At 36.7% G+C, this 14,146-nt stretch overlaps 1 protein-coding gene across 3 annotated transcripts in view; it reads right to left on the reverse strand.

Moving 5' to 3' along the window:
• KIDINS220 (kinase D interacting substrate 220) overlaps positions 2,744-14,146 on the reverse strand; it is a 62,729-nt gene continuing 51,326 nt past the window's right edge. For all 3 annotated transcript variants that reach the window (XM_021390495.1, XM_021390494.1, XM_021390493.1), the window contains 4 exons: positions 7,499-7,645; positions 6,690-6,788; positions 5,449-5,697; positions 2,744-5,141 (listed from right to left, as the gene is read on the reverse strand). In XM_021390495.1, coding sequence (XP_021246170.1) covers positions 3,870-5,141; positions 5,449-5,697; positions 6,690-6,788; positions 7,499-7,645 — 1,767 coding nt within the window. In that variant the 3' untranslated portion in view covers positions 2,744-3,869. The remainder of the gene's footprint in view (positions 5,142-5,448; positions 5,698-6,689; positions 6,789-7,498; positions 7,646-14,146) is intronic.

Consider the following 14,146-nt stretch of genomic DNA (forward strand, 5'->3'; position numbering starts at 1 on the left):
GATGAAAAGGCCCTTATTTATTAATACAGAAAACCAGAAACTGTAATGCATAAAGCTAACAGAAAACAGCACATTTTTCTCTGTTTAACCAAATTTGAAGCCTGCTTCAACTTCTCCCTACCACAGCTATTATTTGGCACACGAAAGAACAAAATTCTAGTATCAATCTCTATTTAAGGCAACTAATTAGCTAATGCTGTATTCCTGATGTCACATTAGCATGTTACAGCTTTAGCATGTCCAATGTAATTAGTATGTTATATTTCTCTTAAATGTCCAAAAATTCACTACACTAGGTATTACACTTCTATTTTACAACAGTTGTGACTTTCACCTGAGAAACCTCATATATCCAGGTATTATTTTACTTGGCAGCTTGTTGGTAATGTATTTGTAAACCCAAACAAACCTGTCATTGATGATAAAGCTATCGAGCTTCAAGGCCATGGGGTGCGACATGCTGGACTAGGAAAAACAAATGCTACCGGGATCCTCTGCCTGTGGCTTTCATGGCTGTACAAAGAACTTCGCATATTCTTACCATTAGGTTCAGAAAGCTTCCCGTAAGAGTTGTAAAAGTAAAAAAGCAAAACAAAACAAAACAAACAAACAAACCCAACCAACCAAAGGCTTCAAGAATTCCATGGACAGATGTGAACACCTGAACCCCAGACCATGAGAAGAATCAAGTTTTCAGCATAAGAACCCATGCTAAGAGTTACCGTGGATTGATTTCCAAAGATTATTTAAAGAAAAAAAACAGAAAAAAAATACAGCAGTATTCGAAAACTTCAGACAACTAAGGACTGAAAACTTGCACAAAACACCAAGTACATGTTTTGGTGCTTCGGCAAAGTCACACATGGTGATCAGGTATCTCAGGCTGACCAGGACAGGCCCCAGTCGGGAACCTTTTTCCAGAGTCTCCAAGAATTTTAGCAGCCATTATTTGGTAGCAAGTTTTTAAAGCAGAAAGTTTTCCTTCTCCCTGTCTCTTGTGAACTGCAACCCCGTAAAAAGCTGGTGAGTAGCTATAGAAGTCACATAAACCCCACAATGTTACCTGCATCCAATTTTTCCTTTTAAAACTACTTATTTTCATTCTACCATACAAACCTAATGAGGCATCGAAACAAGAGGACAACGGAAACTCTTCAGACTCAGTTAGGAAAAAGTTAAGGTTTTAAGTTCCTGTAGAGTTCATCCATCCCAAACTAGAATGGATATATACTCTATCATTACAAGAGTTCTGGCAAGTGGTGAGAACCAGAAATAAGCTTGAAGTTGTGTTTTTATTCATTCATTTCCATTCTCCGTGGAATTCTTAGGTTCCATGATCTCCACAAGTCCTACAGCTAGCACTTAATATTTCAACACTATAAATTGTTTATGCTCCCTTAATTCCAATAATTGTGCAACAAACTAGGCAACTAGTAACCATAGGAACTGTGGTACAGAAATAACAAGTTTCAGCAATGAAACTGCAGTTTATTTTTAATTCTTGAAAATGCTATTCTTTCATAATGTACATGTAACAAATTAATTAAACCTAAACAGTAATGTACTTCTCACTACTGTGCTGTAGTTCAATAACTACTTATGACTTCTGTCTCTCTTTTCCTCTCTCCCTATACTTTCTTCTGTTTGCTTATACCCGTATAAAAAAATTACAAAGATACTTCAAAGGAAAAGAACAATTAACTCTGTCTATTCATTTTTATGTCAGAAGATTCTAAGTATCAATCATACTTAGCGTCTATTAGCAAACACCTCTTGTAGCATACTGCCCTTGAATCATCTACAAAGCATTTACATTCTGCTAATTCTAGGATCTCTAAGGAGGCTATTAGATAATAAGCCCATTAACAGATTTAATGATATAAAACTACAGCATATATAATGCAGTTAAAGCAGGTAAGAGGCAGGACTGAACCACCATTCATCCTACACTGGGCAGAGTTCACACAGACTAAAAATCACTTTCCCATACCAATTTGGTAATTCGTAATACTGATAACTGCGTAGTCCTCTACTGGGATTTCCTATTACTTGCCTCTTTATTGTGACAGTATCTGAGATACCTGAAGAAAGAACATTAAGCTTCGGACAATCTTACACAGATACTTCGCTCCTAATGATTGTTTTTCAGTTGATGGTAAGCAATCACGATGATATATTAATATAATTTGGAAACACTGAAGAGTTTTCACTCAATTGCCTATTTCTTCCCAATTTTGGTATTTTATGAAGACTTAGAAAACTTACAGGGCTAAAAAGATTTCAAAACCGTATGAAATGTAAAAATTACTCTATTTGGATTATTTGAGGATTTCAACAGACAAAATGACTTGAGGGAATTGTTATCTTCCATCAATATTGTGAATATCTTTAAATGAAGAAGATTATTTTCCTCTATCACGTAACAACTCTTATAAGTACCTTCCTGAAAAAAGCTGGAGGAATATGATCAGAGATGGCAGCAGGACAGAAGCAGAGCTGCACAGAACTACCCACAAACAGCATGGTGCCTAACAATAGGAGGTGGCCACATCTCCACAACTGGCTCTTTTATAAATGTCTTCCATATTTCAAACGTATCTTTATACTTGATGCTTATTTAGTATTGTATTAGTAACAAAATTGTTTTAATGCATTCTTTTAATTAAATCTGTGATGTATTTTAATTGAAACAACATGCACAACAATAACAAGTGAAGAAACAAAATACCACAGCAAATAGAAATTTGCACACAAATCCAGAGTGACAATTTATTTTTTTATTCTCTTTGTACTACCAGAGCCTAGTTTGAACAATTCTCCCCTTGTAATCATGCAGATTTCACTGGACCGTACAGGTACTTACTACAATAACAAGCAGGTACTTGGATGACATAAAAACTTTCAAATACCGTACTTCAGAAATAAAGAAGCTGGCATACAGCTCTGACTAAATTCCAGAAAGTACATATTACTTTCAAAATGGCAAACACTACTCATTTTTCTTTCTGGAACCAAATGATAAACACCACACCAAGGAACTATCATGCACAGCAAGAGATACTCCTTATGTTCAGATATCACATTCACACTTTATCCTTTTAATACTTTAACATAGCTTAGGTGTTTGCATTCACTTAGACCAGTAACTATAAAATTACGTACCTATAATAAATAACTGATTCACTAAGTCAATGGCAAGGCATTATCTTATAAATAACTGCCAATTCCAATGACACATCAAGACAATGTTCCTCATAAACCTTATCACCATTCTACCCGAAGTTCACAAAGTCAACTGACATTACTGAACATATCGAGAATGAAAGTGTACACACAGCCAGACAGGTACCTTAACACTCAAAATTCCAACATAGTATGTTGCACACCTTAATCCATAAGTTAATGTAAAGTTTGATATGGATGTCACAGGCTCTGAGATTTTATGTTCTGGCATCTCATGTTAAATGGTAAAGATGCATGGTCTTAACATTACTTTTAAGTATGGAAGTATGTAAAATTTAAATGGAATGTTCTGGAGGGATAAGTATTACATAACCCAACAGAAAAATAAAATCACATTTTAATGATTAAATTGTACGTACTTCTGCAGCATATGCTTCTGACCAAACATTTGCACAGTGTCTTAAGGAACTGTTTTTCCACGCTGACAAGTATCAGTTTTATTTGTAGGGAAGGTCTGAAATAATTTGTTCTAAAGATTATTTCTTTTCTTCAAGAAAATGAATGGAAATAATCTAAATCTTCTAGTACTGAAAACTTAAACTACATAGCTTAATGTAACCACACACTGACAATGAATTCCAAGCAAGATACAACATGTGGGCATTCTCTGTTTGAACCTGGCTTCTTTAAAGGATACTCTCTCTTTCTTCTCCAAAACCAGCCCCATCTGAGGCAGTGACAGTGTGGAGCTCTGAGGAATCTTTTGAAAGCCTTGTGTAACTGGAACGCTGGCTCCGCTTGTGAGCAACACTTTTCAGGTTCTCATTCTGAACGGCAGTTGAATTGGAACCTGAACTAGGGTTCAGGATAATTTGAGATGGATCTCTCATTCCTTGTATTTCTTCAAAATTTTGATTAGCTCGATTGTTTGGAGCACTGTTATTATTTAGGGTTACTGTACTAGGGGTTCTATTTAAATTATAGACTTTCTGGCAGGCTGGCCAATTTTCTTCTGGGCTACTTGCTATCAGGCTGCTTTCCGATGGGCTCTTCTTATCTTCTGAGCAAATAGACATGCGAACCACAGCTGGATCTTGAAGGCCACTAAGGCTGTGTGGAATTCCTCTCTTTCCACTATTACTGTCATCTTCAAGCTCAATGAGATTTGCCTTTTCAAGCTGTGAATCATCTGTTCCTTCATTATGGAGAGAATGATTGGGAGAACTTTCATTAGATCTTACACCAGAATCAGAAGAATCTTTTTTATCCAAAAGCGCATCTGTCAAGTACTCCTTTGCTTTGATGAAGGTTCTAATAGGTTCAGATCCGTGTTCTGGAGACTTGGGTTGTTTGTCTACTTTTCCATCTGTTTTCTTATCTTTACCTTCCTTAAGAAGTGGAGTGTTATCTGACTCTTCAGTTCCTGACTCATCTTCATCACTTGGAAGTTTCTGATACCGGAGAGTAACTCCCTTAAGCTTTAAATCTGCAGCCTGGAAAATACTTGTTCTTTCTGATGACTTCTTTCCTAGCAGAAGCTTGGAACCAGACTGATCAGATTTTTCATCTTCTTCAGTAATAGGATCCAAAGGAGATGCATCATTAGTAGAAACACCTGAAGTACTATAGTCAATGACATCGTTCCTCTTCAGCAGGAAGGACTTTCTTCCATCATCTTGTTTCTGCTCACCATCTTTTACTTTTTCTTGTTCTGCACTGGAATGCAAGGATCCCCCCGATGTACTCTGTCCCATATAGAAAGCACTTGAACTGTGAGGGGAAGACCTTCCACTTACAGTAGTGGAACTGGCACCTCCTTCTAACTGTGACATTTGAGCAATATATTCTCTATACGCATCTCTATATTCTGCCTGTACCTTGTCAGTGAGCTTTGATATTTCAATACTCGAATCTTGAGAGTTAAGACTTGAAAGACTTGGTGTCCTGCGAGTTTGTGACTGGAAAAAAAAAAGATAACAGTTATATGAACTATGTCTTTTACTGACCGCTCTAAATTAAGTAACTCAAAGCATAATTCAGAGCACAACTCAAAACATAAAGCACATACTTAAATTATTTTTTGTTTTGGATAGGTCACATTATTGACCTTGTCAGTGCTCTAACTAAAATACGCTTACTACAATCATTTACAGAACTGAAATTAACTGAACTGTCCTAGCAGTCTTACTTCTTGATCTGTTCATATCCAAGAATACAAAAAGCCCTTGACAGTATGCATGTAGAATATATTTGCCTATTAAATACCTGCCAACTTAAGTTACTATGGCGTGGAGGAGCTTCATCAAGACCAATTGTGTTGAGTTCTTCAAAGCTGAAGTTAAGCGTATAAGGAGCTTGACCAGAAAGACCTGTAAGCTCGGTGTGAGGCAACTCAGTGCTATGCCCAGGACGACGAGCAAGCTCACTATGAGAAATCCCAGTGTTAATGTGCTCAGCTGCTCCTCGAGGATCTTCCTGAACAGCCTGATTTTCTGAATTTCTCATTTCAAGTATCTTAACACACAGAAAAAAAAATGAGACAGCGCAAAGTTAATTATATAGTAAAAAAATCTCAAAATTGCTGAAGAACAATTCCATTACGTATAGGAATATGTAACTCAACGCAGTAAAAGAGTAGTTGCATATGGTTGTGATCATGGAAAAGTATGAAGAAAGATCAGTTTACACACCTAGTACATTTACTGTCCTTCTAGCAGATCACACTTTAATATTAAACAAGTTTTCTTGTGTTTACAAAATTACCTTCTGCAGGCCCTTACATGAACTCATATATATGACACAAAACATTTCCAATAAATTCTTGTAAAATAAAGAGGCAAATACAAATCTAAAAGCAAAAACAAACATTCAGTTTTATAGTTTTAGTCAACCTAAGTCTAACAATAAACACTGTTTTGTAATTCCTAGTGCTTTGAAGACTGATTTAGCAGTTCAAAGACACACCTAATTTACAGAAAGAAAAAAGGCAGAATACAAAAATACTTAAGAGAAAATACAGTTCCCTGTTATCCATATCGCTTACTACAAAGCTGACATTTACACTCAGTGCAAGGAGGGAAATTAAGTATCTACAAATGCTTTAGCAATTGTACAACATGAGAATGCTGCATTGAATACAAGTACACATCAATCAAATTACCGTCCCTTTATCTCATTGGCTTGATCTTTAGTTTCATTAAAAATTGTTCTTATGGAATCGTGTGCCATGTATGAGCCAAATTTAAAAAGTGAAAAAGGAACCCATGCAGGAAAAACAGTTCTTACAAAAAGAGGGAAAATCTTCGAAGTTCACAAATCCATAAGCAACTAGCTCTTAGTTGTATATACTCAAGAAGATGAAATAACAAAATAATAAATACATGCATGAAGATGATAAATATAAGCTTAGAGGTCTTATCAAGATAGCAGCATGAAAGAAAAAGATAAGGTTAATAGGAGAAAAGACTAATTTACGATGTCCTGGAATGCTGAAGAGGAGGTCTTACCATGCTCCTGAACAGGTGCCAGTCACCGAAATTCATATTCATTTCTTTTTTCAGTTCATCAGTGTTGCACTGAGCCAAGACACGGCCATTTATATTTGCCTAGAACAGTAAAACTAAATAACGTAAACTACTGACGCAAGACCAGTGGTATAAAAGTAACAGACCAGAAAGGTAAAACTACACATACTGATGGGGACTACTAGCGAAATTCCCCAACAGCACTCCAAGTCCAATCCTACGTAATTTTTTTTTTTTTAAGAAGAATATTTATTGATGATTGTTGATGCAGAAGAACCATCTACGTTTCATGGAATAATGAAAATATTTTAATAATACTGAGCCAGTAACAGAAAAATGTGCAGTGGCTTTGTTCTGAATCAAATAGGTGTGGAATGTGGTAGCAGAGAATTGAAACGGTACTTTCATCATTCATTTACAACAAAAGAGATCTGCCAATTTTTCAGGGAAAAAAAAAAGCTGCTACCTGGATTTAGAACCCATTTACAATACTATTTATCTAAATATGACAATTTTAGAATCATTTTTATTGTTTCTTTTCTCAAAATAACCAGTCTCATCAACATGTATGTTTTTGAGTCTCTTTTTTTTTTGTTTGTTTTTAAAAGAGCCTTCTCTCTGAGAAATACATGCTTGTCTTAAAATTGTCCTTCAAACTTAGCACGTATAGAAATTAAGATGTTCTGATACTTAACGTGTTTCAGTAAATATCTCCAAAAGTGGCAGTTAAATATTTCCTCTTATACATCTACGTTTAGGTATTAAATACACTAGTGAAATTCAGCTGATACCTTTCTTATAGTTGCAGAGTACTGAGGCAGCATGCTCTGGTCCAGACCATCTATCTGCTTTAGCTTCTCACATACAGCTTCCACGCTCATTGTGCTCAGAGGGACATGTGAAACTCCTGTGGTCGGTCCTGCACCTGCTGCTCCTCCCTGCAAGAAGCAAGAAGGTGCCCATATAAGATTTGTTCAAATACTCAGTACACCCAGAATTTCACAATATGCACTGCCACGAGCCAAAGAATATTTTAAGAGATGAGAGTAAGAATGCACAGGCATTTTTAATTGCTATCAGAATACCGATATACTGAGAAACATTTATTATAGTATTTATATGAGAAAAAAAAACAACACAGCATCTTGAGTCCTGTCAATGTGAAAAATAATAACTCTCCTAAATTATGTTAAGAAAAACAACATAAAAACCAGACTATGAAGTAAGCGTTAATCAATTTCAAATGCATCTTTATTGCAAGTTTCCCACTGCATTTAGCAGTTAGTTCAGTTTTTGTTGGTTATTTTATTTATTTATTTTTTTAAGTATCCCAGACACAACTTCAGATTTTCCTGTCTGAAAAGATTCCTGGTTTAGCATAAGACAAAGATGACCTGAAACACAGCTCCTCAGTTATTTGGATTCACTGGGTATTTATATCAATCTTTCTCCATTTGTGCAAAATCAGTCAGGGAGCTAACATACAGCCATCACAGCACAGAAATACAGGGCACTACTGCTGCTGCTCTCCAGGATACTGTGAGGATATTTCATATATCTGGAGCTTTGGCAAGATTTAGGTAGAAATTATTCATATCTCAGATCTGTAACACTCAAGTTGCCCTGCTAATGTTGCCAGCTTCTGGGAATTTCCAAGAAAGTGTGGAAAAACAAAACAAATGCATTTATACACAAAATAACGTGTTCTTCCTGGATGGGAGCCTGCCCTGGGTAGGACAAAGTGCAAAGCTCTGAACAGCTTAGTTGTTCCAAAATCTAAAAGCAAAATCAGAAACAGTTTCATCAGCTATGAAATATTTGTATAACCTCTTCCAGGAAGGGAGGTTATACCTTCCCCTTTTCTAAACATGAAGTTTTGGTTTCAGTTTTGTAGACAATCCACCAAAATAAAGCTCATTTTGGGAGGATGCAACAGAGCTTCCAAAGCTTCAGAGCTTACCATCGCATGCGTAAACTCTGAGATGTAAAAGTACATTCCGAATCTCCAAAATTCAATTAATGAAATTAGGCTATATTTCTCAATCAGTAATATATATATGTATTATATAGTTTTTTCTCTAGTCCCTATATATATATACAGACATACATATACAGGCACTAGGAAAAAAGCATACATTATATATATAATTACATATATGTATATATATAATATACATACTTTATGTATATGTAACATACGTATATATGTATGCTACAATTATTTAATCTCACAGAAGAATTGATAGTAAGTTAATAGATTCAAAGATAATTACCTATAAAAATCAAGGATTATTATATTTAATGATGCTAACCATACCTAAATTGCCAGAAAGAGTATCTGAGAAGAACTGAAGAATTTACTCAGCTGTAAGGCAGCAAACCCTACATCTGTTCTCTACGACCTCAACCTCAGTTATCTCAAACTCACTGTTATTGGAATATCCCAGTCTGGGGAGGTAGGCAAGTTTCCCACCTACGCTACTCAGAAGCACCTAACTTTGAATCTCAACCTGTAATACCTCCAGAGTTCTCAGCCAAATATGCTTGAAATGGCCTTAAAACAAGCAATCAATCAACTTCATTCAAAAACACTAAAGGAGGTGGCGGGGATCCTAACCCTTGTGGTTGGCACATCTGGCTGAAAATAGAGCTGGGGGTCTAGTTCATTTCTTTTGAACATTTATATATCAATATTCAATGTCAACTAGACATTAAAGAAAAAAGATAATCCCACTTTAGGGAATAGGTAGGTAGGTATCTTACCTGGGTAAGGTATCTTACCGAAATTATTGTATAAAATTAAGTATTACACCTTCACTATGATGCAGGGACCTAATGCAGAAATTTGGTGGTATTCCATCCAAGGACAAGACAGTTACTTTTCAGGCTCTGCAATGTCTTCCCAATTAGGTGCCTACAATACCTGACTAGTTAATGTATTAGGCACCTAATGAGGAGTGAATTCAGATCTCAATCCAGCGTGATTTCTAGCACAGTTAAAATCCTCATCAAGATAAGAACATAAGCCAACCACCAAACCACTTCCATTTTTCCTTCAGACTGGCAAACAGTTTTGTCTAATATTTTCCTATAAACACACTATTTGCTATTGGTATGAGTTATATTACATCAATAAACGATAGGCAATGAATTAATTCAAATTAAAACTTTCTTTCCAAAAAGTAGTTATATCTACTAAAACAAAAGAAACAGTTACAGCCAAAATTACATGGTGGTACCACTACAGTGAATGATCCCTAAGCAATATGTGCAAGGTATTGCCTTTGTTCTCTCAATCCATTAAAAACAGTATCTATCAGTATCTGCAAACAAAAGAAGTTTTTAAGACACTTCTAATTTAACAATTCTCCTTCAGATCAAAATATATATTTTTTAAACAATCATGAACAAGTCATACTTTCTGCAAGCATGAAGAGTTAGTTTAGAAAGTTCCTTCTGTGTATAAAAAATTTATGGCAAAGCAATCTAATATTTAGACTATTTTTGTTAAAGTGTGAACTGTTTGAAATAGATGCACATTAATCCAAATCATTCTTGATAAAAAGCACTCTCTGAAGAATAAGTAACGCAAAAGCTTTAAGGATATCGCCATCATGTAAGTGAATTAAAACTGTACTTAAACTGACATATTTTTCAGCCTTATTGGTTTTGTTAAAAATGCTTAAAGAACATTAGTCTGAAAAGTATTTGCCATGCAAAAGCTAAAAGCAGCTTGTCAAAACAAACCTCAAGGCTAGTAATGAGCATTAGTTTACAGACAGCCCAGCATGAAGCGCCAGCATGATAGCTTCTGAAATGACTCTAAAAAGTGAATGATAATTCACAGAAAGTGGCTGTACCTGTCTTGGTCTGCTTAACCCAGACTTACACAGCTTAGAGGAGAGGACAAAACAGAACAAAAAGAAACAACAGCTTAAAGTGACATCAAAAAGATTGAATATACTTATGACATACTCTCAAGTAAACAACGGAAACCACGTTAGGACAGAAAAGTACTGTACTGGGATATTTTCATAATGAGCCGAAACTTTTAAGATAGACCTCCATAAAACACAGTTAGTATATGCTATGTGAATACCATTTTCCTAAGAAAACACTGCTCTGATTTGTACTTGTAAAACAGCACAACACTTGCTGCACTTTGCCTGCCCTGAAGTATTACATTATATTTCTAATGGAAAATCTAGCTTAAAACACATTCTCCTGCCATTTCAAGATGACATTACATCACATGTGTACCTCACATAATTTTGAAGCCTTGTATCTAAGCATGTGTTATTTTTTTGTTTTTTTTTTTAAACACCACTCACAGAACTGAAACGGTACTTTTAAGAACAAACAAGAGGATTAACAAGTAAATATTCAAAGTGCAACACCACCACATAAAAGCACCTGGAAAATACATAAAAAGAGAACTCCTATGCCACACACCTTCATTCATGCTCAAACTCTAGAAAAGCACTTAGTTTCTTAAAGGGTATCCTGTATTTATCCTAAAGTACATAGGATCACAGGATGGTTGGGCTGGAAGGGAACTCACAGCCCACCCACCCCAACTACTTTTCAAGCCTGTCCAGGTCCTTCTGAGTGGCATCTCTTCCTTCTGTCATATCAACTGCACTACTCAGCTTGGTGTCATCAGCAAACTTGATGAGAATGCAATCAATCCCACTGTCTACATCATTGATAAAGATTTTAAAAAGCACCATGTCCCAAGATAAACCGCTGAGGGACACCACTTATCACCAGCCTCCACTGGCTGTCAATAGACCTGCTGACCACAGCCCTCTGACTGCAACTTTCCAAGTAATTCCTTATCCACTGAATAGCCCACCTTTCAAATCCATCTTTTTCAAATTTAGAGACAAGAATGTTGCACGGTCCCATATCAAAGACTTGCACAAGTCCAGGCATTCGACATCAGTTGCCCTTCCTTTGTCCACCAGTGTCATCACTCCATTGAAGAATGCTACCAGATCGCTCAGGCACGATTTGCCCTTGGTGAAGCCGTGCTGACTGTCTAGGATCACTTTCACATCTCACAAGTGCCTTAATATAGCTTACAGGAGGATGTGCTCCATGATCTTCCCAGGCACATACACAAGGCTCACTGGCCTGCAGTTCTCTGGGTGTTCCTCTCTACTCTTCTTAAAAATGGGAGTGATGTTTCCATTTTTCCAGTCACCAGGGACTTCACATGACAGCCATGACTTCTCAAATATGATGTGGAGAGCAGCTCGACAACTACATCAGCCAGTTCCTTGAGGACCCTGGAACACTTGTCCACATTCAGTCTTACCAGGTGGTCATGAACTTGCTCTTTTCCTGCAGTGGGAGGGATTCTACTCTCCCAGCCTCACCTAGAGGTTCAGGACATGAGAGACATGGGAAGCCAGACTGTTGGTGAGGACTGAGGGCAAACAACTTGTCTGAGTATCTCAGCCTTCTCCATGTCTGTTGCAGCCAGTTCTCCCTTCTGATCTATCAGAGGGGGTACACTCTTCTTGGCCTTTCTTTTCTGATTTCAAGTACCTGCACAATCCCTTATTATTTTTCATATCCCTCACCAAGTTCAGTTCCGTCTGCGTCTTGGCTTTCCGGATCCCATCTCTGCATGTCTGGACAGCATCCCTGCACTCTTCCCAGGCCACACTTTCCAGCTTCCACTGCCTATACATGTCCTTCTTTTCCCTCAGTTTGAGTAGCAGGTCCTTGCTCAGCCATGCTGGTTTCCTGCCTCCCCTGCTTGATTTCTTATACCTGAGGATGGAGACCTCTTGCACTCTAACAAAGATGTCCTCAAAGAGTTGCCAGCTCCATTTCATTCCTTTGTCCCCAGGGACAGCTTCCCAGATTATTTATATATGTCTGCTCTCAGTGTATTCCTGATTTTCATTAAGCTTGGTTTTATAGAAGACTAATGATTAGGATTTGGAATTTTAGACTTCCACTCCACCCTAATGTCAGATGGCCAACAATGGTAGGGGCCTCAGTTGTTCACAAAGCATCCTCAGCACAGCTCTGTCAGCTCATGCAAGGAGTATCAATGATGATCTGAATTAAAAAACTTATAATCTTGCAGTAGCTATTTCCTGCTCTGTAATATTAAAAATAATGATTAACTCTGTTTCACACAATAGTAAAATTGCAATGTTTCTGCCTTCTTCCTAGATTTGCATGAAAGTCAGTTCTGATTCTACACGCCCCTCTTGTTTTCAGTCCTCAAACCAGTTACAAGCCTTGGTGCTCATTAACTACTTAATGCAATTTTTTTTTTAGTATATTTCATTAATTTACATGCACCAGTCCATATATTAAGATACAAGTTAAAACTGTATCCTTTATATAGTGGTAGTGATCCATCAATTGAGAGCGACCTAGTAGCTGGATGGAATTACTGTAACTATAATCTATGGACAAATGCAATATTTTCAACAAGCATAATACTTTCACTGTTTCCTTTCAATGAAATTTCAATGAAGACTGCAAAATTTTAGAATAGAGGAATAAATTTTAGAATAGAGGAAACATTGGTGAGGCAACTTGTCAGGCACACCAATACCATCCACTAACAATATCCTTGTAAACTACCCAAGAGATTTCCAAAAATTCAGAACTTTCTATTTGCAATGTAAGGTAAACCTAATCTCATACTCTGTACTACTGGGTTTCACAGCAGGGTAAACTCTGAAAAATGGACATAATGAAATTCTTCACTGTCATTACTTCAAACTTTCTTTTTTATGATGTAACTCTTATATTTTGTAACCCACAGCCATCAGATCCTGTAAATTACACAAGTATTTTCCATTGTTGTTTGAATCTGCAGCCTATCTGCTTATGACGCACACTGACGGTAACAAGCAGAGGAACAACCACATCCAGGTCTGTTCCTGGAGCTGATGTACTACTTCATCCCGAGATGAGTTTCCACTCTTCAATCCCATGTCCCCTCCTCACGCTCACAAATACACACATACTTCTACTGCTTTCTCTTCTCACACTGACGAGGTGCAAAGGACTGGGAGGACAACGAAATACTGAGATAAGAAATCAAATACAGAGAAGACATCAGCACCTCCAAAATTAGACTGCAAGAAGAATTTACCTCAAAAGTCATCCCTTCACTCAGAGCAGATGATGACCTGGGAAACAGAACTTTAGGGTAAATTCTCCACTGTATTTTCATAATTGATAAATGAAGTTTACATGCAGTTAAATACAGTAGTTCTTGAATCTGTGCGTTTGTAAGTTGTTCCTTTCGTTCTTTTTTTTTTCCATTGCACAACAAATTTTTTTTTTTTTTTTTTGCACAGATTTACCAGACAGAAAATAACTGGAGTTTTAACAGTAACTGTTGCCAACAGGAACAATGGCAGCAAAATTTAAGAGAATGATTATAACTGTATTAGCCTCTT

The sequence above is a fragment of the Numida meleagris genome, chromosome 3 (assembly GCF_002078875.1).
Source record: "Numida meleagris isolate 19003 breed g44 Domestic line chromosome 3, NumMel1.0, whole genome shotgun sequence".
NCBI classification, from domain to species: domain Eukaryota; kingdom Metazoa; phylum Chordata; class Aves; order Galliformes; family Numididae; genus Numida; species Numida meleagris.